General features: G+C 50.3%; 2 protein-coding genes across 2 annotated transcripts; both read left to right on the top strand.

The window, feature by feature from the left end:
* Positions 1-1,753: 1,753 nt before the first annotated feature.
* Positions 1,754-4,797, top strand: LOC125530413 (G-type lectin S-receptor-like serine/threonine-protein kinase SD2-5). The gene is made up of 3 exons (XM_048694814.2): positions 1,754-2,230; positions 3,018-3,083; positions 3,220-4,797. The coding sequence occupies exons 2-3, from the start codon at positions 3,059-3,061 to the stop codon at positions 4,551-4,553; spliced, it is 1,359 nt and encodes a 452-aa protein (XP_048550771.2). The 5' UTR covers positions 1,754-2,230; positions 3,018-3,058; the 3' UTR covers positions 4,554-4,797.
* Positions 4,798-11,420: 6,623 nt separating this feature from the next.
* On the top strand, positions 11,421-15,959 carry LOC147987057 (G-type lectin S-receptor-like serine/threonine-protein kinase SD2-5). Its single transcript, XM_087545075.1, has 3 exons — positions 11,421-11,785; positions 14,321-14,384; positions 14,494-15,959. The coding sequence occupies exons 2-3, from the start codon at positions 14,351-14,353 to the stop codon at positions 15,846-15,848; spliced, it is 1,389 nt and encodes a 462-aa protein (XP_087401201.1). The 5' UTR covers positions 11,421-11,785; positions 14,321-14,350; the 3' UTR covers positions 15,849-15,959.
* Positions 15,960-25,131: the final 9,172 nt, after the last annotated feature.

Genomic DNA, 25,131 nt, shown 5'->3' with positions numbered 1-25,131 from the left:
GCGGGATTTGGAGTGGAGCCTACGTCGTCGCTTTGGTTGCTTCTCGAGGGGATTATCCTTCGCTTCATCCTTCCGTTCCTCATCATTGTTTTATTTGGGTGTATCCATCATGTATATATCGTGTGATGAAGTGGCTGTCCAGTGCCCTGTGGGTGGTGGTTCCCGTTCCTCTCCTGCATCGTCGTCCATACCGTCGATGTCTTCGGAGTCGAAATCAAGCATGTCAGTTAAGTCGTCGGCGGTGACTATTAAGTGGATGGTGGGTGGGGAACGAATTTCTTCATCGTCCGCTTCCCACTCCTGCCGGACATAGTTCGGCCAAGGGCCTTCTGACAAGGAGAGAGACCTTAATGAATTCAGCGCGTTGCCTAGGGGCGAGTGCTGAAAGATATCCGCGGAGGAAAACTCCATAATCGGTGCCCAATCAGATTCGATAGCACGGACGCAGGCGGTTCGGAGCCCGTGGCCGGGGACGAATCCAAGGGTCCGGCAACACAGGTCTCGTAGGTGGTGAAGTCAGTATTCGGCTCTGTCGCCGCTGAGTGTGCGGCCTCCGTGGCGGGGTCCATCCACCCGTCCTCGGACGGCGCGATCTGCTCCGGATCAAGGGCCGGAGTTGCCACAGGTGTGATCTCCCGAACACTGTCCGGCGGCAGAGTTAAGTCATGCTCGTCGTGGCTGTGCGGCGCACCTAACACGGGCTCGAATCCGTCGAAGATCAAGTCTCCGCGGATGTCGGCAGTATACTTTTAAGTTTCCAAACCCGACCTGACGGCCAGGGGCGTAGCTCTCGATCTTCTCCATATGGCCAAGTGAGTTGGCCCGCAGTGCGAAGCCGCCGAATACGAAGATCTGTCCGGGGAGAAAAACCTCACCCTGGATCGCATAGTTGCCGATGATCGAATGAGCCATCAAGCCTTATGGTGACGACACAGTGAAACTCTCAATGAAAGCACCAATTTCGGTGTCAAAACCGTCGGATCTCGGGTAGGGGTCCGGAACTGTGCGTTTAAGGCGGATGGTAATAGGAGGCGGGGGACACAATGTTTACCCAGGTTCGGGCCCTCTCAATGGAGGTAATACCCTACTTCCTGCTTGATTGATCTTGATGATATGAGTATTACAAGAGTTGATCTACCATGAGATCGTAGAGGCTAAACCCTAGAAGCTAGCCTATGATTATGATTGTTGTTGTCCTACGGACTAAACCCCCTGGTTTATATAGACACCGGAGAGGATTAGGGTTACACAGAGTCGGTTATAAGAAAGAAGATCTACATATCCGAATTGCCAAAGAAGAGTCCCATCCCGACACGGGACAAAGTCTTCAATCTTGTATCTTCATAGTCCAACAGTCCGATCAAAGTATATAGTCCGGCAGTCCGAGGACCCCATAATTCAGGACTCCCTCACACACCCTATACACAAAAGAAATACTTGTAATTATAACAAAAGGTCAAAAAGATGAAAATATTTTTGATATATGGAGTAAGTCATATGGATTTTTCATTTTAGTTCTCATGTTGTTATTATAACTCAAATTTTCATCAATCAATTCCCATCGCATCGCGAACGGGCTATCCGTAGTACACGATGAAAGTTGAGTCAAACTCGTGCATTTTAGGGTCCACCTTTCCAAATCAAATGCACTCTTCCCGTTCTGTTCTTTCCGAGGAAAAAGTCTACTGAGGGAGCGATAGAGAGAGAGAGAGAGATGCCGGAGAGGAAAAGTATGCGCTCTCTCCTCCGTCCCTCAGACTGCAGCACTCGCAAGTCGCAACCTCACCATTGGACCACCAGAGCAGAGCTCACACGTCGCCGTCCGTTCCTCGGCCAGGACCGGAAGCTCCCGACGAAGCGCCGGCGTCGCCATCAGAACCAGATGGTTCAGATGACAGATGCCAGTACCACAACCACAACCACGCAGTGGCAGCAGCAGGAAACACCGGCAGACAACTGACGGTAGCTCGAACCTTCGTCACTGATTCGCTTGGCCAGTCAAGGACGGCCGCGCGCGCGCGCTCTTTCACGCGCCTCCTTCCTCCTCCGCGGGTCGCACTCTGGCACGCGCACCTGCTCCGCCTCGCCCGGTCAGAGACGCCCCGACACAGCAGAGCGAGACCCCTCTGATCGCTCTATATCAGACCGATGCTTTAGCTGCGCCAAGGTTCGTCGGCAGTAAAGCGGGAGGAAGATCAGGCAGCAACTGAGAAAGAAGATACTGACACAAGTAAGTTGCTCTACTCTGCCTTCGTATCTTTCAGTTTTCCCTCTTCAGTGTGTACTGTTTGTGTTCCTGTTCTATGGTCATCTGAATTTGCACTTTTGCTTTTGCCGCCGCTAAGTTTCTGAACCCTAACCGTCCGCTTCAGTCGTTTTGTTCTTCTTATTAAAACTGCTATGATCTCTGAATTTGAAACTGCGGACCAGTGTTTTGCGTCTGACGGTCTGAGAGTCCTTTTGAAATGAGCGTCCGCGGGTGGCGGTTTGATCAATTCAGGGTATTATTTGAAGTGGGATTCGATGTCTAGCTCGCCCATTTTGTTTCTAGGCATAAAGATGAGTATCCACCATCCACAGTTTACGAGTCTGAGCTAAACTAGTGTAGCCAAAATGTCAAACCGAGTGCACAAGCGGAGAGCAATGGTTGGTTGCATAGCAGGAGTATCAATCAGTGCCCTGCACCCTTCTTTCTTAATCGTCTGACATATGCCATGACGCAGAGACAGTGTACAAGTCCAAGCACGCTCTACGGCAATCAGTTACCTATAAACTTACTTGTCAGTATGCCGCAAAAAAAAAACTTACTTGTCAGTAGCCAGCATTATCACTCCCCTGCAAGAAAAAGTAGCCAGCATTACCGCTAACTCTCCACTAAGCTTGTTAATTAGTTGGCTGTGTGCGTCGTAATGATGCACATGCCGGGGGCTATCCTCCTTTTCTACAAGAAAAAATTGTTAATTAGACTCCTAGGATTCCTATGCTAGCTTGTCTGACTAATGTCAGATACATTGCAGAAGTGAACTAAGAAGGCCTTGAGAGCTTGGGCAACGCAGACATGTCGGCCGCTGTCACTGCAACTGGTAAGTAAGATACATCTACACCTGGCTGACAGAGTAATTAAGCAGGTCGTTTTTAGATGATAATAAGCAGATTAAATTGCTGGGTTTGTTCCTTGATTAGTTTTCCACCAGCTAACTCAGTTCTTGTCTTATCCAGTATCGGCAGTCTGTGCGACCGTGGCAGTAGTGATAACCATCGTGATGATCAGAGGATGCCGCCGTTGGAGGTGGAAAGTTTACAAGAAGTTCATGGCCAAGATCTCCGACGAGGTCAACAGAAGGAACCGAGAGCTGGAAGCATGCGCTGCCGTGAACGATGTGGTGATCGAGATCGGTCCCGTGGAGAAGTTCCTCCACGAGATCCTCAACGAGAAGCCGATGAGGTTCAGCTCGGAGCAGCTGGCGTCGTGCACCGGGGACTACTCCACCGAGCTCGGCTCCGGCGGCTTCGGGGTGGTCTACAAGGGGGAGCTCCCTAACGGGCTGCCGGTGGCGGTGAAGGTGCTCAAGGTGTCCATGAACAAGAAGGTGCAGGAGGGGTTCATGGCGGAGATCGGCACCATCGGCCGGACCTACCACGTGCACCTCGTCAGGCTCTACGGCTTCTGCTTCGACCCCAACACCAAGGCGCTCGTCTACGAGTACCTCGAGAACGGCTCGCTGGAGAAGTACCTCTACCGCGACGGGGAAGGCGCCGGCGAGGGCGGGAGAAAGGAGACGCTCGAGTGGCGGACGCTGCACAGCATCGCCATCGGCACGGCCAAGGGGATAAGATACCTCCACGAGGAGTGTCAGCAGAGGATCGTGCACTACGACATCAAGCCGGCCAACATCCTCCTCACCGCCGACTTCACGCCCAAGGTGGCGGACTTCGGGCTGGCCAGGCTGGGCGAGCGCGAGAACCCGCACATGTCGTCGCTGACGGGCGGCGGGCGCGGGACGCCAGGATACGCTGCGCCGGAGCTGTGGATGGCGCTGACCACGACGGAGAAGTGCGACGTGTACAGCTTCGGCATGGTGCTGTTCGAGATCCTGGGGCGGCGCCGGAACTACGACGCCCAGCTGGAGGACGAGAGCCGCGAGTGGTTCCCCAAGTGGGTGTGGGACAAGTACGAGCAGGGGGACATGGAGTCCATCGTGTCCGCGGCCGCCGGCGTCGGGGAGGCGGACCGGGAGAAGGCGGAGACCATGTGCAAGGTGGCGCTGTGGTGCGTGCAGTTCCAGCCGTCGGCGCGGCCGACCATGAGCAGCGTGGTGCGGATGCTGGAGGGGGAGATGGCCATCGTGCCGCCAGTGAACCCGTTCCACTACGTGTCGGGCGGCGGCAGCTCCAGCAGCTGGGCGCTGTCGAGCGGCACCGGCACCGGCACGTTCACGAGCAGCAGCCGTGATACGGGATGGGACAACAAGGTCTCGGCAGCAAGCACTCCTCGTAAGCCGACAGATGAAATGGTGAAAGGTGTCAAGTCCACTGAGCCAGTGACGACATAGGGGTTTTGTCCATTTGTAGTCACGCGTGGAGCTCCACACGGAGGCTTGCTTTGTTTCCAGTTTACATGTAGGAAATGTTTTGTAAATACTTCTTCCGTTCTCAAATATTTGTTTTTCTAAACATTACAGATGGACTATAATATAAAGATGTATGTAGACATATTTTAGAGTGTAGATTCACTCATTTTGCTTCATATGTAGTCACTTGTTGAAATCTCTAGAAAAACAAATATTTAGAAACGAAGGGAGTAGCATTGTAGACTTACAATTTTAATCTAGCACACGACGATTTAGCTCATAATATGACAATTGCATATCTCTACTATTAAAAGATACTTCCTCCGTAAACTAATATAAGAGCATTTAGATCACTAAAATAGTGATCTAAACGCTCTTATATGAGTTTACAGAGGGAGTAGTTTATTCATTTCTCTTCCATCACTCCCATTGATATATGCCATACGCGCCATTTTCTTTTCAAAGTACACAATAACCCTCATTATTACTTTTCCACACCGACCTCTACCTCATGGTTTCTGTGTAAAGATATCTCTTCCAAGCAATCAACAAAAAAAAATCCAAACCACGCGATAACACTCGTTAATTTATTTCCAAACCAACCCTGCCTCCATGTTTATAGAAAAGAAAACTTACAGAGCAAATAACAAAATAAAAATAAACCACTAATAGAAAAAATCCATTCCAAACAAACAACGAATAGACTCATGTAGTTGTATATACACAATCTCAATCACATCATATCATTCCTTACCTTTGCCTATGGATTCTCTTCCCACTCTGTTTGCCCATTGTATTTGTGCAAGGGGTCGTTGGAATGACTTTGTGTATTTGACGGTATTTGTATGTGTACGATGGCAACGGAATTGTCCCTTGTTTTTTTTCTCATTCTAAGGTCCTGCGGGTACCCAGAAAGTCGTAGATCGATCAAGGAGAAGATATAAGGGCGAGGAGGACGTGGAATGCTATCCCGAACAATAGTGAGAGAAGGGGCTGGTATGCTATTCCGTGGCAACAAATGCGGTGTAGTCATTAAACGCCCAATGCTTTTGTCTGAATGTTTATTCTTAGTAACCGAGGTAATCCCGCGCGACGGTAAGTGCCATCGGTTGGACAACTGACTCTTGATGCAAGTCGCGCACCGATCAGGACGTACTTTGAACCCCCCCCCCCCCCCCTCATCGTGTCACAAGCACATCATAGTGGTTGTCTTCTCAAGGTAAGTTGATTATCTCGATGAGATCCCACGCACAAATATAAGATTGTGAGAGTAAGACCTCTTACTCATCCATGTTTTAATACTAGTGTTTACACCCAAAAAGGTTGTTAAAGGTCCAGTTGAATAACTAGAATTTAATTTACTAGCAATAACTAGTCAGAGCATTTGTCGTAGTACACATCTTCTCGTGGGTTCAATAAATCAGTGTGACTCCATGGGAAAAGGCACTAGAACGCTCTGCTATCCCAACCGGATCTCCAAGGGTATCATAAACCTAGGCATAAAGGTGGACTAGGGATTCTTAATTTGGAACTCATGAATAAAGCCTTGTTAGCGTTTTGAAATTTGGAAACTGTATCTGGACTTCAGCAATCTGTCCTGCTGAATAAATATGTTCCTGATAGTGTATTTCTAGAGCAAAACCCAAAGTGGGAGATCCACAATTTTGGGCTAGCATTCTCAAAGTAAAAGATGTGTTTTATCAATTCTGCAAAAAAAGTTTGGGGGATGGTCATAATACAAGATTTTGGGAAGATGGTGGGTAGATGATAAACCCTTGAAACTAGCTTACCCAGACTACATTTGTTGAGTTTTGATCATGATATAACGGTTGTTGAAGCCATACAAAAAGGCTGGGGTGGGTTCAGAATCAAAAGAACTCTTCACGGGGAGTCTTTGGATCTTTGGAATAGTTTAAAGCATAGCAGATGTTAGGAGGTTGAAATGGGCTTTGGTAAGGATAAAATCAAATGGATGCTGACAACTGATGAATTTTTTGTCAAGTCTCTATAAAGAAAACTAATTGAATATAATGCAAATTTCCTAAAAACTTTCTTTGAAAGGTCAATATACCTGCTAAGGTCAAAGTTTTCCTTTGGCTTATGGCTAAAACTTTGATAAAGATTGATGCAACCATTTGAGGAAGAACCGGATGGACCCTTGTGGAGATGGCTAGAACAATCCTCAATGAGGAATTCTGTAGAGTCACATGAGTCAATCGAAAAAAGCGAGAAACGAGGTTGTTCGACAAGGACACTGTCGAACTTTTTCTTCCTAGCGACAGTGGTGGAGCTACATGCACTACTGAGGGAGGTGTCGCCCCCTAGCCCTTGGATATTTAGTGAAGGAAAATAAAAAGAAAGGCATAGATTAAGAAGATTGCATTCATTTTCCATCCCCCCCCTCAAACATCTATATTATCTCCTTGCCCCCGTGATTCTCTCCTAGCCCCGCCACTGCCAGCGAAGTTCAATACGGAAATAAAGGCGCTCCTCGTTGGGAATGGCGTACTACGGCCCTATGATCGAACGACCAAACAAGCAACAACCTTTGAAAAAAATATTCTCACTAAGGGTACTCTCCTTAGGTGAGGACGGTTTAGAAGTAAAATGTGTATTTTTTTTGTGGTAAGGATGAAACCATAAATCATTTGATTCCCCAGTGCTTCACTTCTAATTTAGTTTGGAGATTGCTGGTGGAAATGTGCTTTTAGCTTAGATTCTACGACTACACTTACTAACTACTTTGGAAACCGGATTAGAAGTTTCCAAAGAATGACAAAAGGATGGTGTTGGTTGACACCTCCATTTTGCATCATGTTTACCTACTGTTATTTATATTGTTTTTATGCATAATAATGCTTTTTGGAGTAATTCTAATGCTTTTTCTCTCATAATATGCTAGGTTCACAGAAAGAAGGAGAATTCCGGCAGCTGGAAATCTGGACCTGAAAAAGCTACGTCGGGCTACCTATTATACACAACTTCAAATGAGCTGAAACTTTGCGGAGATTTTTTATGAAATATATAAGAAATACTGGAGTAAATAACTACCGGAGGGGGGGCACTTGGTGATCACAAGACACCAGGGTGTGTCCTGGTGGGTTTTGCTCAGCCAAGCCCACCTTTGGTGCCCCTCTTCTGGTATATAAGTCATTTTGACCTAGAAAAAATAAGGGGAGGACTTTCAGGACGAAGCGCCGCCGTCTCGAGGCGGAACTTGGGCAGGAGCACTTTTGCCCTCCGGCGGAGCGATTCCGCCGGGGGAACTTCCCTCCCGGAGGGGGGAAATCATCGTCATCATCATCACCAGCAACTCTCTCATCTTGGGGAGGGAAATCTCCATCAACATCTTCAACAACACCATCTCCTCTCAAAGCCTAGTTCATCTCTTGTGTTCAATCTTTGTACCAGAACTATAGATTGGTACTTGTGGGTGACTAGTAGTGTTGATCACATCTTGTAGTTGATTACTATATGATTTATTTGGTGGAAGATTATATGTTCAGATCTATTATGGTATTTAATATCCCTCTGATCTTGAGCATGATTATCATTTGTGAGTAGTTACTTTTGTTCTTGGGGTCACGGGAGAAATCATGTTGCAAGTAATCATGTGAATTTTATATGTGTTCGATATTTTGATGGTATGTATGTTGTGATTCCCTTAGTGGTGTCATGTGAAGGTCGACTAGATGACACTTCACCATATTTGGGCCTAAGGGAATGCATTGTGGAGTAGTTATTAGATGATGGGTTGCGAGAGTGACAGAAGGTTAAACCCTAGTTTATGTGCTATTCCGTAAGGGGCTGATTTGGATCCAAAAGTTGAATGCTATGGTTAGAATTTATTCTTAATATTTTTCTCGTAGTTGCGGATGCTTGCGAGAGGGTTAATAATAAGTAGGAGGTTTATTCAAGTAAGAACAACACCTAAGCACCGGTCCACCCACATATCAAATTATCAAAGTAGCGAACACAAATCAAACCAACATGATCAAAGTGACTAGATAAAATTCTCGTGTACCCTCAAAAATGCTTTGCTTATCATAAGAGACCGTTTTGGCATGTCCTTTGACTCAAAACGATTGGGCTACCTTGCTGCACTTTTGTTACTATTATCGTTACTTGCTCGTCAAAAATTATCTTGCTATCAAACTACTCGTTACTTATAATTTCAGTGCTGACAGAGAATACCTTGCTGAAAACCACTTGTCATTTTCTTCTACTCCTCGTTGGGTTTAACACCCTTACTTATTGAAAGGACTATGATTGATCCCTTATACTTGTGGGTCATCAAGGCTTTTCTGGCGTCGTTGCCGTGGAGTGAAGCGCTCTTAGTAAGTGGAAATTGGTAAGAAAAAAATATTACTACGTGCTGAAATTTATTTTCACTTGTTACTATGGAAAACAATCTTTTGAGGGGTTTGTTCGGGTTATCTTCACCTTGACCGGAACCATAATTAGTTACCCCTCAACCTACTGCGCTGATACGTCCCCCCTCCCTCCCTCCCTCATATGGGCTGGCCAAATTGAAGTAAAAAGGGGAAGGAGGAAAGGAAAAGGGAATAGGATTCCCCCTTCCCCCTCTTCTTCTTACTCCGAATAGGAATAGGAAAGGGGGAAGCCGAATTGGGAGGACCCCAAGTAGGATTCCTACTACTTGGGGCGCCCCCTTGGCTGCCTCTCCTCCCCTCCAAACTATATATATGAGGGGGGGGGGGCACCGCTAGAACACACAATAAACATTGTTAGCCGTGTGCGGCGCCTCCTCCATAGTTTACGCCTCCGGTCATATTTACGTAGTGCTTAGGTGAAGTCCTGCGCGGATCACCTCACCATCACCGTCACCACGCCGTCGTGCCGACGGAACTCTCCCTCGACACTTTGCTGGATCAAGAGTTTGAGGGACATCATCGAGCTGAACGCGTACAGAACTCGGAGGTGCCGTACGTTCGGTGCTTGATCGGTCGGAACGAGAAGAAGTTCAACTACATCAACCGCGTTGTTAAACACTTCTGCTTTCGGTCTACAAGGGTACGTGGACACACTCTCCTCCTCTCATTACTATGCATCTCCTAGATAGATCTTGCGTGAGCGTAGAATTTTTTTTTAAAATTGCATGTTACGTTTCCCAACAGTTTGGTTGTTCAATTTGGTAATGAAATCAAAGTGAGGTTTCAATACCAAATCCTGTTTGGATGACAAACTCTAAAATTGCATAGTTTCATGAATTATAATTAATCAATGTGTCCCGGAACAAAATCTGCACAAAGTAGGATTGTAATTGGATGATTATATAGCAGTAAAAATGTTCACATGACAGCAATATTAATTCTGCAGATCAACGAACACCTCAGTAATCTGCACAAACGTGGACACAAAATTAACTAGTTGATACAAGAGATGTAGTGAGAGGTGGTCTATGGACACCTCAGTAATCTACACAATAGGCAGACAAAAATTTAACTAGTTGCCTTCACCGTGGTCATCGCCTCCTTATCCTCCTGCCGCCTACTTTCTTCCTTTTCGTGGCCGAAGCGGTATGTTTTGTGGAGTTGAGAAGATAGGGTGATTTTAGAGGAATACAAAGCGTGAGGGTCCCATTTGTTTCGTGAAGGTGCCAGTGTTGCTCAATACCGGTTGGTACTGAGATTAGTTTCCGTGTGTCACAGTTCAAAGATCATTCAAACAACTGTATTGGAAAGGCCTAATACCAATTTCGATTCGGGGGCTTCAATACATACATCCAAACGGGGCATGATAGAAATTCGGAGGATTGGCCCCTCTTTTAATAAGAAAAAATGGGTACATAATTGAGAAGGAAAAACTTTATCCACGATATAAAATAATTACAAGAATAAATTTTGTGAGTCTTGGAATGAAAGACAATTGATCAAGAAAGTAACTGTTTATGCTGAAGATCAATCCAGTACCTTTCTCAAGCCTGTTATATGCTCAGTTTTGAGTATTTTGACTACTTGCCATATTTATGTCTATAATGAAAAACCGCATTTAGACCCTTAATCTGGTGCTAAGTTGCACGGATACGGATACGGATATGGACACCGTGATACAGGGTGCGCCAATTTTTTGAAAACATGGATATAAGGATACATTTGTATATATATAATCATACAAAAAATTATATAGAAAATAATAATTATATGAAAATATGACAGTTTAAGAATACTAATAAGGTGATAGGAACGTGGAAAATACACCATAAATATGATCCTAGTTCTCTTCAGTTGTTGGCTGCTGCAACTTCAATTTGAAGCTGCCGAAGGTAGGATCGGTCACATTTTGGCACGTAAGGTGGGGGAAGAATGAGGCGAAAAAATGAAGGTGGCTGTCGTGGGTATGGATAGATAGGTTTTTCCTTTTCCCGTGTCCATGAGGTATCCCACAGGTATCCCCAAATTATCCGAACTTATTTATTTATTTGAAAACCAGAAAATAGGGGATACGTGTTTGATACGTTTTGAGAAGTATCCAAACGTATCAGAGTATCCGATACGTCCCAGAAGTATCCGGGTAACTTAGGTCTGGTGAGTTTTCTCCCAGTAATAGCATGTGCGACGTAATAATAACGACAAGTAATACTACACGGTTGGAGACGTGTCCCTGAGGACTTTGTCAAACTGTATGATTCATTCACCACACTGGGAGTGGGCCATGACTTGGGCCGGCCAGGCCGAGATAGCAGAGCACAAGTCGGCAGCACGACCGGCGGAAGCTGCAGAGGACGCGCGGGCCGGGCGTCGCCGTCACAACTCACAACGTGGCAGATGAGATGACGATTCAGACGAGAGACGCCGCAAAGCAGCAAACGCGCCTGCAGGCAACTGAGGCACCTCCGCTCGCCTGCTCCAACGCCTCTGGTCAGCTAGCTACTCTACTTATTTGCTGGAGCAGTCAAGCACGGCTGCCGGCTGAGCGCGCCTACTCATCTCCTTCCTTCCTTCCTTCCTTCCTCCTGCATCTACATGCATACATGCACACACCCACCCCGACCCCGGCTCACTCGGCCTCTCCTCTACGATCGTCTTCTTATATCAGAGCGATGCTTTGCTGCGCTCAGTGAGATTCGTCTGTGCTAATTAAGCGCGCGCGTGGGCGCGGTGCACTTTACCCTCATTTTTATTAGAAAGCAGCAGCAGCAGCAGCGCTGGGTGCACTAAGAGGATCGAGCGGAAAGAAGACACTGACTCAAAGTAAGTTGCTCTGACTTCATGCAATTATCTTGCCACTGCAACTGCTATGTGCTATCCTACGGTCAGTTTCTGTTGCTCAATCGAACTGATCTACGCTTCTCTGAATCTGCAACCGCTAAGCGGCTGAAGCTTGATCTTCTGATTCGGTCAGTTGTTCTTGCAACCGCTATGGTTTTCTGAATTTGCATCCGCGGATCATCCTTGGTGTCTAGAATAGATTCCTTTCTGTTTGAGCAGTTGATGGGGTGGGTGCTCGGTGCTTGTAACTTTGATCGATTCAGGAGATTTTGTGAAACGAAATTATTGGATCTCTCTCCCCGTCTCCTGTATTATTTTGGGGCATAATAAGTGAATAAAAAGAGTAGCTACAGTCCACCTGTCCACGATAAGGCTAAACTAGGGCAAGTAAAACCCGCTCTAGTCAAACGATGGAATCGTCAAACCGACTATGCAAGCGGAGAGCAATGGTTGGTTGGGTGCGTATCTGTTAGAAGGGAGATAGGAATTGGTGGAATAGTTTAATGTATTGCTTGAGCCTCGCGGGCATATATATATATAGGAGTATAATGATATATTTGGAGTACAAGGCAAGACAGAATAATATCCTACGCTATCCTATCTTTCTTTAGAATCAATATACTCAACATCCCCCCGCAGTCACAACGGTAGCGACGCAGACGGTGAGACTGAAGAAGAATCCGGAGGCAAGCTGACGGACACCCCCCACAGTCGTAACGGTCGATGCATCGCGGAAGTTGTGGCTGGAGTGAAAACCATCGAGGTTGCTCAAGTAAGGCGGTAGTCCTTTGTGCCGATGTCGATGTAGCCGAGAGCATAGGGTGGTGTAGCCGTTGTTGAGGTAGCCGTGCGAGGGACGCCGTGGTCGATGTCGAGTCAGGGTGGCCGGTGTCGAGGTAGTCGCCGTGGACTGGGAAAAAGAGCGGCGGCGGCGGCCTGAGGAGGCGGCGGCGGCGGCTAGGTCAGAAGCACGGCAACGATGCTCGAAGTAGGCGAGGAAGAACCAGACAGCGTGACGAGGACCGGCGCGGACAGTGGCGTTCCCGCGTCTAGGGAGGCGGCGCGACGCATACCACGTAGAAGTCGACGCGCGGGGAGGACGGAGTGGACCGCGCGCCGCGACGTTGCGGCCCGAAGGGGCGACACAACGGCAGCGCGCAGGTCGGGGCGACGGTGGGGAAGACCTCAGGGCGGTTGCAGGGACCGCGCGCCACGCTCGCTACGGCCCGACGGGGTGGCGTAGCGGCAGCGCGAGGTCGGTGCAGCCTCGGGGATGGCCTAGAGCGAACTGCCTTGGGGCGGCGGTTGACCGCGGGCTGCGGCACTATTACCCGAAGGGGCGACCCAGCGGCAGCGCGCGGGTTGGTGCAACCACGGGAACGGCCTCAGAGTGGTGGCGGGGACCACGTGCCGTGACGCTACGGCCCGAAGGGACGACGCAGCGGCGGCGCGGATCAGTGCAACCACGGGAAGAACCACAAGGCGATGGCCTGCGACCTGACGGGGCGACGTGGCGACAAGCCGTTGCTCGATCGGTGTAGAAACGTGTAAACTTAGACGGTGATCTTCATGTATCCTGCAAAGCCCACATAAAACGAAATAGATGCAAACAAACGCATGCACGCAATGCGTGAGCCATCATGTACACCGTGAGTCATTGGAGAGTGCAGGCACAGCACGCGGTCACGCGAGCGTCCGTCCACGTCCGCGCGGGACGTGAGTGCGGCCACAGGCCTCACCGCTTGCGACGACGGGCCAGCGCAGGAAGGTGCGCCCGGCTGCCGCTGAAGCGTTGGACGTGGCAGCGGCGTCGATGCCTGATGAAGATGGCGACGGAGTAGGCACGTGTTGTAGACGACAAATGGCGGCGGACGATGCAAACCGATCATAGATCAAAAAACCAAAAAAAAACACCGATTAATTGATCAGTGAGAGAGAAAAACCTCAATCAATGGATCGAGAAAAAGACTCTTTAGGGTAGCCGATCGACCAGATCAGCGGACGAACCCTAGATACGGGTCGCGTAGCCCCCGGTGACGATCATGAAGATCGACCGCCCCGGGGGCGGCGCGGTGCGGAAGCGGCAGCGATGGCTAGGGTTTTGGATCGAGATTAGGCTGATACCATGTTAGAAGGGAGAGAAGAATTGGTGGAATAGTTTGATGTATTGCTTGAGCCTCGCAGGCATATATATAGGAGTACAATGATCTACTTTAAGTACAAGACAAGACAGAATAATATCCTACGCTATCCTATCTTTCCTTATAATCAATATACTCAACATATCAATCAGCGCCCTGCCTTCTTCTTTCTTAATCGTCTGACATATGCCATGACGCAGATACCGTTTACAAGTCCAAGCACGCTTCAGTTTCGTCAACTTTACCTGTCGAATCAATCAGTCCCTTGCCAGCATTATCACTATCTTCCCGCTGAGCCATTTTATTAGGGAGGAGTACTAGAGAGTAGAATGATTATCAACCCTTGTCTGACCAATGTCATGAACTCGTAATGCAGGAAGCAAGAAGGCGTTGAGAGCTTGGCGGCATGTCAGGCATGTCGGCGGCTGTCACTGCAACTGGTAATTAACATGCATACACATGCACCTGACAGAATGAGTAGATTTTAATTGTCTGGTCCTTAATCAGTTTTTCTTCGGCTAACTCGTGTTCTTGCCTCGATTCATCCAGTATCGGCCGTCTGTGCGACCGTGGCGGTGTTCATAACGATGGCCGTGATCAGGCGATGCCGCCACGTGAGGAAGAAAATGCACAAGAAGATCGTGACCAAGATCATGGAGGAGATAAGTAGGAGGAACCGGGACCGGCGAGCAGCCCCGGACGACGGCGCCGGCGTGGACGACGTGGTCATCGAGATCGGTCCGGTGGAGAAGTTTCTCCACGAGATCTTGAACGAGAAGCCGATGCGATTCAGCTCCGGGCAGCTGGCGTCGTGCACCGGGAACTACTCCACCGAGCTCGGCTCCGGCGGCTTCGGGGTGGTCTACAAGGGGGAGCTTCCCAACGGGCTGCCCGTGGCGGTGAAGGTTCTCAAGGTGTCCATGAACAAGAAGGTGCAGGAGGGGTTCATGGCGGAGATCGGTACCATCGGCCGGACCTACCACGTGCACCTCGTCAGGCTCTACGGCTTCTGCTTCGACCCGGACACCAAGGCGCTCGTCTACGAGTACCTCGAGAACGGATCGCTGGAGAAGTACCTCTACCGCGACGGGGAAGTCGACGGCGACAGCGACGGCGGGGAGGAGAGGAGGGAGAGGCTCGAGTGGCGGACGCTGCACAACATCGCCGTCGGCACGGCCAAGGGGATCCGGTATCTGCACGAGGAGTGCCAGCACAGGATCGTGCACTACGACATCAAGCCGCCCAACATCCTCCTCACCGCCGACTTCACCCCCAAGGTGGCCGACTTCGGGCTGGCCCGGCTGGGCGAGCGCGAGAACACGCACATGTCGTCGCTCACGGGCGGCGGGCGCGGGACGCCGGGGTACGCCGCGCCGGAGCTGTGGATGGCGCTGCCGACGACAGAGAAGTGCGACGTTTACAGCTTCGGCATGGTGCTGTTTGAGATCCTAGGGCAGCGCCGGAATTACGACGCCCGGCTGGAGGACGAGAGCCGCGAGTGGTTCCCCAAGTGGGTGTGGGACAAGTACGAGCAAGGGGACATGGAGTGCATCGTGTCTGCGGCCGCCGGCATCGGGGAGGCTGACCGGGAGAAGGCGGAGACCATGTGTAAGGTGGCGCTATGGTGCGTCCAATTCCAGCCGTCGGCGCGGCCGACGATGAGCAGCGTGGTGCGGATGCTGGAGGGGGAGATGGCCATCGTGCCGCCGGTGAACCCGTTCCACTACGTGTCGAGCGGCGGCAGCTCCAGCGGCTGGGCGTTGTCGAGCGGCACCGGCACGTACACGAGCAGCAGCCGGGACAAGGGGAGGGACAGCGAGGTCTCGGCAGCAAGCGCTCCTGCTCCTAAGCCGAGCGTTGCAATGGTGAAGGATGGCATGTCCATTGATCCAGTGACGGCATAGGGTGAAGCTCCACACGGAGTCTTGCTCTGTTTCCAGTTTACACAAGTAGGAAATGTTTTTTCTCACAAAAAAGTAAGAAATGTTTTGTAAATTAGCATTATTGACTTATGATTTTTGGGGAATGCTTTTTTTAAGAAAAGAAAGGCTTCCCCTTTCTATTTCCATTAAGGGAAACCAATAGTACGAGCTACAAGCAGAACCACAGCCAAACTCCCAAACTCTGAGACAGCACACGTGCAAAACAAGAGCAGGAGAGGGGAGTTACTCAAGTCTTAGCAAAATAAACAGGAACATGACCAAACAAAGACACTCGACACCACTTAGACCACTATTACTACTACTAGAGAAGAAGCACTCCATCTCCAACAGCTTGCATCAAGCGAGGCCACCCTTAGGAAGCTTTATACACATCACTTGCTACATGTTTTAGTAGCCTTGTTCCCAAATCCAACATCCTTTTGTTTTGTCCCTTTGCCTGCAAAATAGACCAAGCCATTATTCCGCATGCCAAGTCTGAACAACTGCCTGTGAAGCAAAGTCTCCATCGCATCCAAAACCTTGACTTTGCCTATTGCAGGTCCTGCAATCACGCTATGGCATTCTCCACATGAGTTGATACCTTAGAAATCTTGGTGCAGACATGTACCAAGGTGTCAACAAAAACAGGGCTTCACGATCACCCGGTGAAGCTAGTTATGTTGATGTTGCGGGTGCACACGACCGGCCCCTATCCAATCAAGGTGTCAAAGAGCGTCATACGCCAGCCTTTGTTTTTCTTCGAAGGAGAAGTCCGGAACTCGTTGATGGCCAGATCAAAGAGGACTGATCACACGTAGAACAGTGACTTCGCACGAAGACCACTAGGGCCTCCGCCTGGCCGATTATTTTGCGAGACACGAGATCCCAAGATCAACCATATCTCGATGCCCACCCCCGGTGAAAGGTGAAGGTCGTCACCGTCATGTCTGGGGCCGATGCTCTGTGCTCAAGTGATGCGGGCAGAGCCGCCGACTGTCGATGCCATGCACAGGAATAGGGTGCAAGATCAGGGCCCGCCAGGCCAATGCTGGACTAGATCGACCCCGCCCCGCCGCTGATGGAGCTATGTACCTAGGGTAGGGTCACGGACCTATCCAGCATACCCTCCCCAAGGACATCTCTGCAAAGAATCAGAAGCAATCGAAGAGAAATCGTCATCCACTCGACCGTGGAGATGCACTCACTCGACCATCTTGAAGACACTCAACCACCAGAAGATGAGGAACCCTCCACTCTGCAACGGCCAGGATTTAAACCATGGCATTATGAGCATTTATGACTCTTTACTGTAGACGTTACCAATAACGCCTTTCCTTTATGAGCATTGAACCCTGTGTAACGGAGGGGAGCTGGGGTCCTGACGCACTCTATATAAGCCACCCCCCTCCTCTGGGATAAGGGTTCGCATCTTTTTGTAAACTCACACATACATATAATCCAGTCGACCGCCTCAGGGCACCGAGACGTAGGGCTGTTACTTCCTCCGAGAAGGGCCTGAACTCGTAAAACTCGCGTGTAGAACTCCTTCATAGCTAGGATCTTGCCTCCTCATACTTACCCCCCCATTCTACTGTCAGTCTCAGATCCACGACAGTTGGCGCCCACCTTGGGGTAGGTGTCTTAGCGATATATTGGAGAAGTTGTAATTTTTCCGATCCCCATCATCATGATTCCAGGCGGAGGTTTGGCTGAGGGCCGCGAGATCCGTCTCGGCGTGCTCGTGTTTGTCGCCGACGACTCCGCTTGGCTTCAGGAGGCACCACTCGATGTCGACGCGCTCCCCGCCCGTGGGGCGACGCACTTTCACGCGTGCGTCCGCGGCGTCCTCCCGCGGCAACCGTCGACCCAGTACCAGTCGACTCCAACAGCTTTCCCCCTCCCTGCGACCCGCCGGAGCAAGCGCACCGGCCGGTCGAGGCATCAACGGTGGGTGAAGCATGCGGTGGCCCGCCAGTCCGCCACCCCTCAAGTCGCGGCGATCGAGCCCGACGAGTCTCTCTACGGCCTGTTCGATCTGTCGACTGGCTCCATAGAGACTACATCCGAGTGCGGAACGACTCGGCAGCGGAAGTCCTGGTGGTCAATGGACCATGCGGCCCTCCTGGCTTCGATCGTGAAGACGGAGGTGACGGGAACGGCGGTCCGTCACGCGTTCACGAGGAGTACCGCCCCGAGCCTCTCTCCTCGCAGCAGAGAGAAGAACTTCGTCGCCGAAATATGGATGCCCTGCATACTCCTATAGTTGGAGATACACCCGAGGCCCAGGCCTTGGAGCAGGCTCGCCTGGCCAATCTGGCTGAGCGCACTCGGCTGGAGCACCTCCAGCGCGCACTCGACGATCGCGCTCGTCCACGTGCTCCTGAGTCCAGCCGACCCCAACTTTTTCCACCTCCGGCTCAGGTATACCGAACACCGATCCAAAACCTAGCAGGTGCTGCCCGGATAGCAGAGTCGATTCAACCTTCCCAGTCAGAAGCTGGACGAGGTCTGGCGCAGATCAGGGCCTTGCTCCGGGCAGCAGGAGAGCAGAATACGGCCGTGTCTCAGTCACGGGATAGGATCCATAGTAGATCTGTGGTCGCAGATACGGTCCAGGAGGCCCATAGCCCAAGATCGCCCCCGAGGCGTGAGGGACGTGGAGAGCGGCGTGATCAGCACAGAAACCAGGAGCAGTATGATCGTCGAGCTGATCGCGATGGTCGCCTACGAGTGCCCACGCCTCCTCCAAGGAGTGGGTCATACGTGCCGCGGCCACATGAAGACAGGCACCCTAACAGCGTCGGAAGAGGTATTCCAGTCGACCCCAGGGAGCCAGGCTTTGATGCGAGATCTATTCTCGTGCAGGGCTTGCTCGACAGAAACAGAGCTCACCGAGATGGCCACGACAGAGGCCCGCAAACCAGCAATAGGGTGCATGTCTCTGGCCCAGAGTGCTTCAGCAGAGCTATCAGAGCTGCAGTGATTTCCCTCAACTTTAGGTTGGCGACTGGAGTCAGTAAGTTCACCGGAGAGTCCAAGCCTGACACCTGGCTCAAAGACTACCGAGTGGCTGTCCAGATTGGTGGCGGCAATGATGAGGTGGCCATGAAACACCTTCCTCTGATGTTGGAGGGCTCGGCTAGAGCGTGGCTGAATCAGTTGGCGCCTGGCAGCATCTATACTTGGGAAGATCTCGCCCGAGTGTTTGTCAGAACGTTTGAGGGTACTTGTAAACGGCCAGCAGGTTTGACAGAATTACAGTGTTGCATCCAGAAACCGAATGAAACTTTGAGAGATTATATGCAGAGGTGGATCACCCTGCACCACACGGTGGAAGATGTGTTTGATCATCAGGCAATTTATGCTTTCAAGGAAGGCGTCAGGTACCGGGAGTTGAATCTGAAATTCGGTCGGACAGGAAACATGACTCTGACTCGGATGATGGAAATTGCCACCAAGTATGCCAATGGTGAAGAGGAAGAGCGACTGCGGAGCGGCAAGCACAAAGCAGTCGCCCACGAAGCCGGAGGAGGAAACTCCAGTCGGAAACAAAAACGCAAGGCCGAACCAGCTGCTCCGGGTGAGGCCTTGGCTGTGGTTCAAGGAAAGTTCAAGGGGAAGCCCAAAGGGTTGTGGAACCCCAAGAAAGTAAAAGATCAAGATGGAAATGACGTGTTGGATCTGCCGTGCCATATCCACACCAAAAAAGACGAAGAAGGTAATTTCATTTACCCAAAGCATACCACTCGACAGTGTCGGCTCCTGATCCAGCAGTTCCGAGAGAAACAACCCAAGGAAAAGGAGAAGGAGGCAGGCAAGGCTGAGAGTGAAGGAGAAGATGATGATGGTTATCCTCACGTGAATTCCACTCTGATGATTTTTGCTGATGTTGAAAACAAGAGTCGATTGAAAGTCATCAACAGAGAAGTGAACATGGTCGCTCCGGCGACACCCAGTTACTTGAAATGGTCGCAGACTGCCATTACGTTCGACCAGTCTGATCATCCAGTGCACATCGCCACCCCTGGGAGGCAAGCGCTGGTGGTTGACCCGGTGGTCGAAGGCACTCGACTGACAAAGGTCTTGATGGAGGGTGGCAGTGGCCTGAACATTCTGTATGCAGAAACATTGAAAGGAATGTGCATTCCGATGTCCAGACTCAGTGAAAGCCATATGAGTTTCCATGGGGTCATCCCAGGCAAGAAGGCTGCGTCCCTCGGTCAGATTGCACTCGACGTGGTTTTCGGTGATGCCAAAAATTACCGCAAAGAAAAGTTGACGTTTGAAGTCGTGGATTTTCAGAGTGCGTATCATGCAATTCTGGGCAGGCCAGCTTATGCACGATTCATGGCTCGACCTTGTTACATGTACCTCAAACTGAAGATGCCTGGTCCCAGAGGAGTGATCACTATCTCTGGTAATCGGAAAAAGGCGGAAGAGTGTTTCCAGAAGGGCTCAAAGATCGCCGATGCCCAGATGGCCGTGGTAGAATTGCAAGAATACCAGAAAAATGCAGACCCAAGTGACTTGCTGCGAGCCAAGAAGCCAGCCACAGATTCAGCATTCCAGTCGTCTGGCGAGACGAAGTCTGTTCACATTCACCCGACGGACCCCAATGCGGCTCCGACCCACATTTCAACCACACTCGACTCCAAATAGGAAGAAGCGCTCATCCAGTTCCTCCGTGAGAACTGAGACATCTTTGCATGGAAGCCTTTTGTCATGCCAGGTGTTCCCAGGGGACTGGCTGAGCATCGTTTGCGAGTCGACCCGAAAGTGAAACCAGTCAAAGAGCATATTCGACGGTCCGCCGTCCAGAAAAGAAAAGCAATCGACGAAGAGGTGGCTCGGCTTTTGGCAGCTGAGTTTATCCGAGAGATTTACCACTCCGAGTGGTTAGCCAATGTTGTCATGGTCCCGAAGAAAGATGACTCACTCTGCATGTGCATCAATTTCAAGCATATCAATCGGGCCTGCCCGAAAGATCATTTCCCTCTCCCTTGCATCGATCAGATAGTCGACTCGACTACTGGGTGCGAGCGTTTGTCCTTTTTGGACGCCTACTCCGGGTACCACTAGATCCGTCTGTATGGACCCGACGAAATAAAGACAACTTTTATCATCCCGTTTGGGTGCTTCTGTTATGTCACAATGCCATTCGGCTTGAAGAATGCTGGAGCCACATTTATGCGAATGATTCAGAAGTGCCTGCTCACTCAGATCAGTCGGAATGTGGAAGCATACATGGATGACATTGTGGTCAAGTCACGTAAAGGTTCCGACCTGCTGACCGACCTCGCTGAAACCTTTGCCAACCTCAGAAGGTATGATATCAAGCTCAATCCATCAAAGTGAACGTTTGGAGTTCCAGGCGGAAAGTTACTCGGTTTTCTTGTTTCCGAACGAGGAATCGATGCTAACCCAGAGAAAGTAGGCGCTATACTCCGAATGAAACGCCCTCTGCGTGTGCATGATGTCCAGAAGCTTACAGGTTGCTTGGCCGCCCTAAGTCGATTCATTTCTCGCCTCGGTGAACAGGCGCTGCCTCTTTACCGACTGATGAAGAAATCAGATAAGTTCGAGTGGACTCCAGAAGCTGATATAGCATTTGCAGAGCTAAAAGCCCTGCTTTCCACCCAGACGGTGCTTGCTGCTCCAATCAGCAAAGAGCCTCTACTACTTTATATAGCAGCCACTGGACAAGTCGTCAATACAGTACTTACAGTCGAGCGGGAAGAAGAAGGAAAAGCGTACAAAGTCCAACGCCCAGTTTATTATATCTCCGAAGTCTTGACCCCGTCAAAGCAGAGATATCCTCACTATCAGAAGCTTGTCTATGGATTTTACATGACCACGAAGAAGGTTTCACACTACTTCTCATATCACTCTGTTACAATCGTCAACGACGCTCCATTGTCAGAGATTCTGCACAATAAAGATGCAACTGGTCGAGTGGCAAAATGGGCGATTGAACTCCTTCCCTTGGATATCAAGTTTGAGGCAAAGAAAGCTATCAAGTCCCAAGCAATAGCAGATTTCCTCGCCGAGTGGATCGAACAGAAACTGCCGACTCAAGTTCACTCTGAGCACTGGACCATGTTCTTTGACGGATCCAAGATGTTGAACGGTTCTGGTGCTGGAGTAGTTCTGGTATCCCCCCGAGGAGACAAGCTCAGATATGTCCTCCAGATTCACTTTGATTCCTCCAACAATGAAGCAGAATATGAAGCACTCCTGTATGGTTTGCGCATGGCCATCTCACTCGTCGTCCGTCGCCTCATGGTCTATGGCGACTCAGATTTGGTAGTTAATCAAGTGATGAAGGAGTGGGACGTCAGAAGTCCAGCCATGACTGGTTATTGCAACACGGTGAGAAAGCTTGAGAAGAAGTTCGAGGGGTTAGAACTCCACCACGTCCCCCGATTGAAAAATCAAGCAGCCGATGAATTGGCAAAGATAGGTTCCAAGAGAGAAGCCATTCCCAGCAATGTGTTCTTGGAGCATATTCACACGCCGACAGTTCAGGAAGACCCTTTCACTGAAGAGCCCCCGCAACCCAAGAGCGCCACGGATCTGACTGAAGTCGAGGTCCCAGCTGTGGTCGACCTAATCATGGAGGTTCTGGCCATTACTCCCGACTGGACGGTGCCCTACATTGCGTACATCCTCAGGAAAGAGCTCCCAGAGGATGAAGAAGAAGCTCGACAGATCGTCCGCCGATCCAAAGCTTTTACTGTGATAAGAGGGCAACTGTTCAGGGAAAGTGTGACTGGAGTCGGTCAGATGTGCATAACACCAGAAGAAGGTCGAATGATCCTCAATGACATCCACTCGGGGACCTGTGGCCACCATGCGTCCTCTCGGGCCATCGTGGCTAAAGCATACCGAGTTGGATTCTATTGGCCACGAGCAAATGAGATGGCGAAAGATATAGTCGACAGATGTGAAGGCTGTCAATTTTACTCCGATATGTCTCACAAGCCAGCGTCAGCCCTGAAGACCATCCCCCTCGTCTGGCCATTCGCTATTTGGGGACTGGATATGGTCAGACCGCTGAGGACCGGTAAAAGCGGCTTCACTCACGTGCTCATTGCAGTCGACAAGTTTACCAAATGGATCGAAGCCAAACCTATCAAGAACCTTGATGCTAGCACCGCTGTCAGTTTTATTAGGGAATTGACATTCAGATATGGAGTCCCACACAGCATCATCACGGACATTGGGTCGAACTTCGATTCCGATGAGTTCAGAGCTTTCTGCGCCTCTCAGGGCACTCGAGTCGACTATGCTTCTGTCGCTCACCCGTAGTCGAACGGACAAGCAGAAAGAGCCAATGGCCTAATTCTCAAAGGACTGAAACCCCGACTGATGCGTGATCTCAAACACGCAGCAGTTGCTTGGGTTGATGAACTTCCGTCAGTTCTGTGGGGTTTAAGAACAACTCCTAATCGGTTAACTGGGAGAACTCCTTTCTTCTTAGTCTATGGAGCCGAAGTTGTTCTGCCAAGTGACTTGCTCCACAATGCACCCCGAATCAAACTCTTCTCCAAAGCGGAAGCAGAGCAGGCCCGGCAAGATTCAGTCGATCTCTTAGAGGAGGAAAGAGAGATGGCCTTAATCCGCTCGACCATTTATCAGCAAGATTTGCGTCGATTCCACACCAGGAATGTGAGGGGTCGAGCCTTTCAAGAAGGAGACTTGGTTCTTCGAGTAGATCAGCAAAAACCACACAAGCTCGCTCCAACTTGGCAAGGCCCCTTCATCATCACCAAAGTTCTCCACAACGGAGCATACCATCTTTACAGTATCGAGCATCAGAAAGATGAGCCACGGGCTTGGAACGCGGAGCTGCTCCGCCCCTTTTATACTTAAACACTCGTTCGAATAAAATGTAATAAGCAACACTATGGGAGTCCTGGATTAGGGGGTCTCCAGACAGCCGGACTATCTCCATTGGCCGGACTGTTAGACTATGAAGATACAAGATTGAAGACTTCGTCTCGTGTCCGGATGGGACTCTACTTGGCGTGGAAGGCAAGCTAGGCAATACGTAGTCTCCTCCTTTGTAATCGACCTTGTGTAACCCTAACCCTCTCCGATGTCTATATAAACCGGAGGGTTTTAGTCCGTAGGACAACAATCACAACATACAATCATACCGTAGGCTAGCTTCTAGGGTTTAGCCTCTCTGATCTCGTGGTAGATCTACTCTTGTAACACCCATATCTTCAATATTAATCAAGCAGGACGTAGGGTTTTACCTCCATCAAGAGGGCCCGAACCTGGGTAAAACTTCGTGTCCCTTGCCCCATGTTACAATCAGGCCTAGACGCACAGTTCGGGACCCCCTACCCGAGATCCGCCGGTTTTGACACCGACATTGGTGCTTTCATTGAGAGTTCCTCTGTGTCGTCGCTGTTAGGCTTGATGGCTCCTACTATCATCGATAGCGATGCGGTCCAGGATGAGACTTTTCTCCCCGGACAGATCTTCGTATTCGGCGACTTTGCACTGCGGGCTAATTTGCTTGGCCATCTGGAGCAGATTGAAAGCTATGCCCTGGCCATCAGGTCAGATTTGGAAGTTTGAATTACACAGCCAACATCCGTGGGGACTTGATCTTCGAAGGATTCGAGCCACAGCCGGGCGCGCCGCACTGTCGCGATGGGTATGACCTAGCTCTGCCATCGGACGGTACCCCAGAGGCCGCGCCCGCATCAGCTCCGACCCTTAGCTCGGAGCCAGCTGCGCTAATCGAGGACGGGTGGTTAAACACCACCTCAGGGGCTGCAGTCTCAACAGCGATCAAGCCGAACACCAGCATCATCCTCTGCGCAGCCCGTGACTCCAAGGTGCCGGACTCTCCTCCGGACCCCGAACCATCCGCGCCCCTGCCAATCGAATCCGACTGGGCGCCGATCATGGAATTCACCGCTTTGGATATCTTTCAGCACTCGCCCTTCGGCGACATTCTGAATTCACTAAGGTCTCTCTCTCTGTCAGGAGAGCCCTGGCCGGATCATGGCCAACAGGACTGGGATGCGGACGACGAAGAAATTCGACGCCCACCCACTGCCCACTTTGTAGCCACTGTCGATGATCTAACCGACATGCTCTACTTCGACTCCGAAGACATCGACGATATGGACGACGATGTAGGAGACGAACATGAACCAGCACCTATAGGGCACTGGAAAGCCACCTCGTCGTATGACATATACATGGTGGATACACCCAATGAAGGCAACGGCGACGAGATAGCGAA

The sequence above is a fragment of the Triticum urartu genome, chromosome 2A (genome assembly GCF_056163025.1).
Source record: "Triticum urartu cultivar PI428250 chromosome 2A, HENAU_Tu73, whole genome shotgun sequence".
NCBI lineage: Eukaryota > Viridiplantae > Streptophyta > Magnoliopsida > Poales > Poaceae > Triticum > Triticum urartu.
The sequence above is the reverse complement of the archived record's forward strand: the minus strand, read 5'-3'. Positions and strand labels throughout refer to the sequence as shown.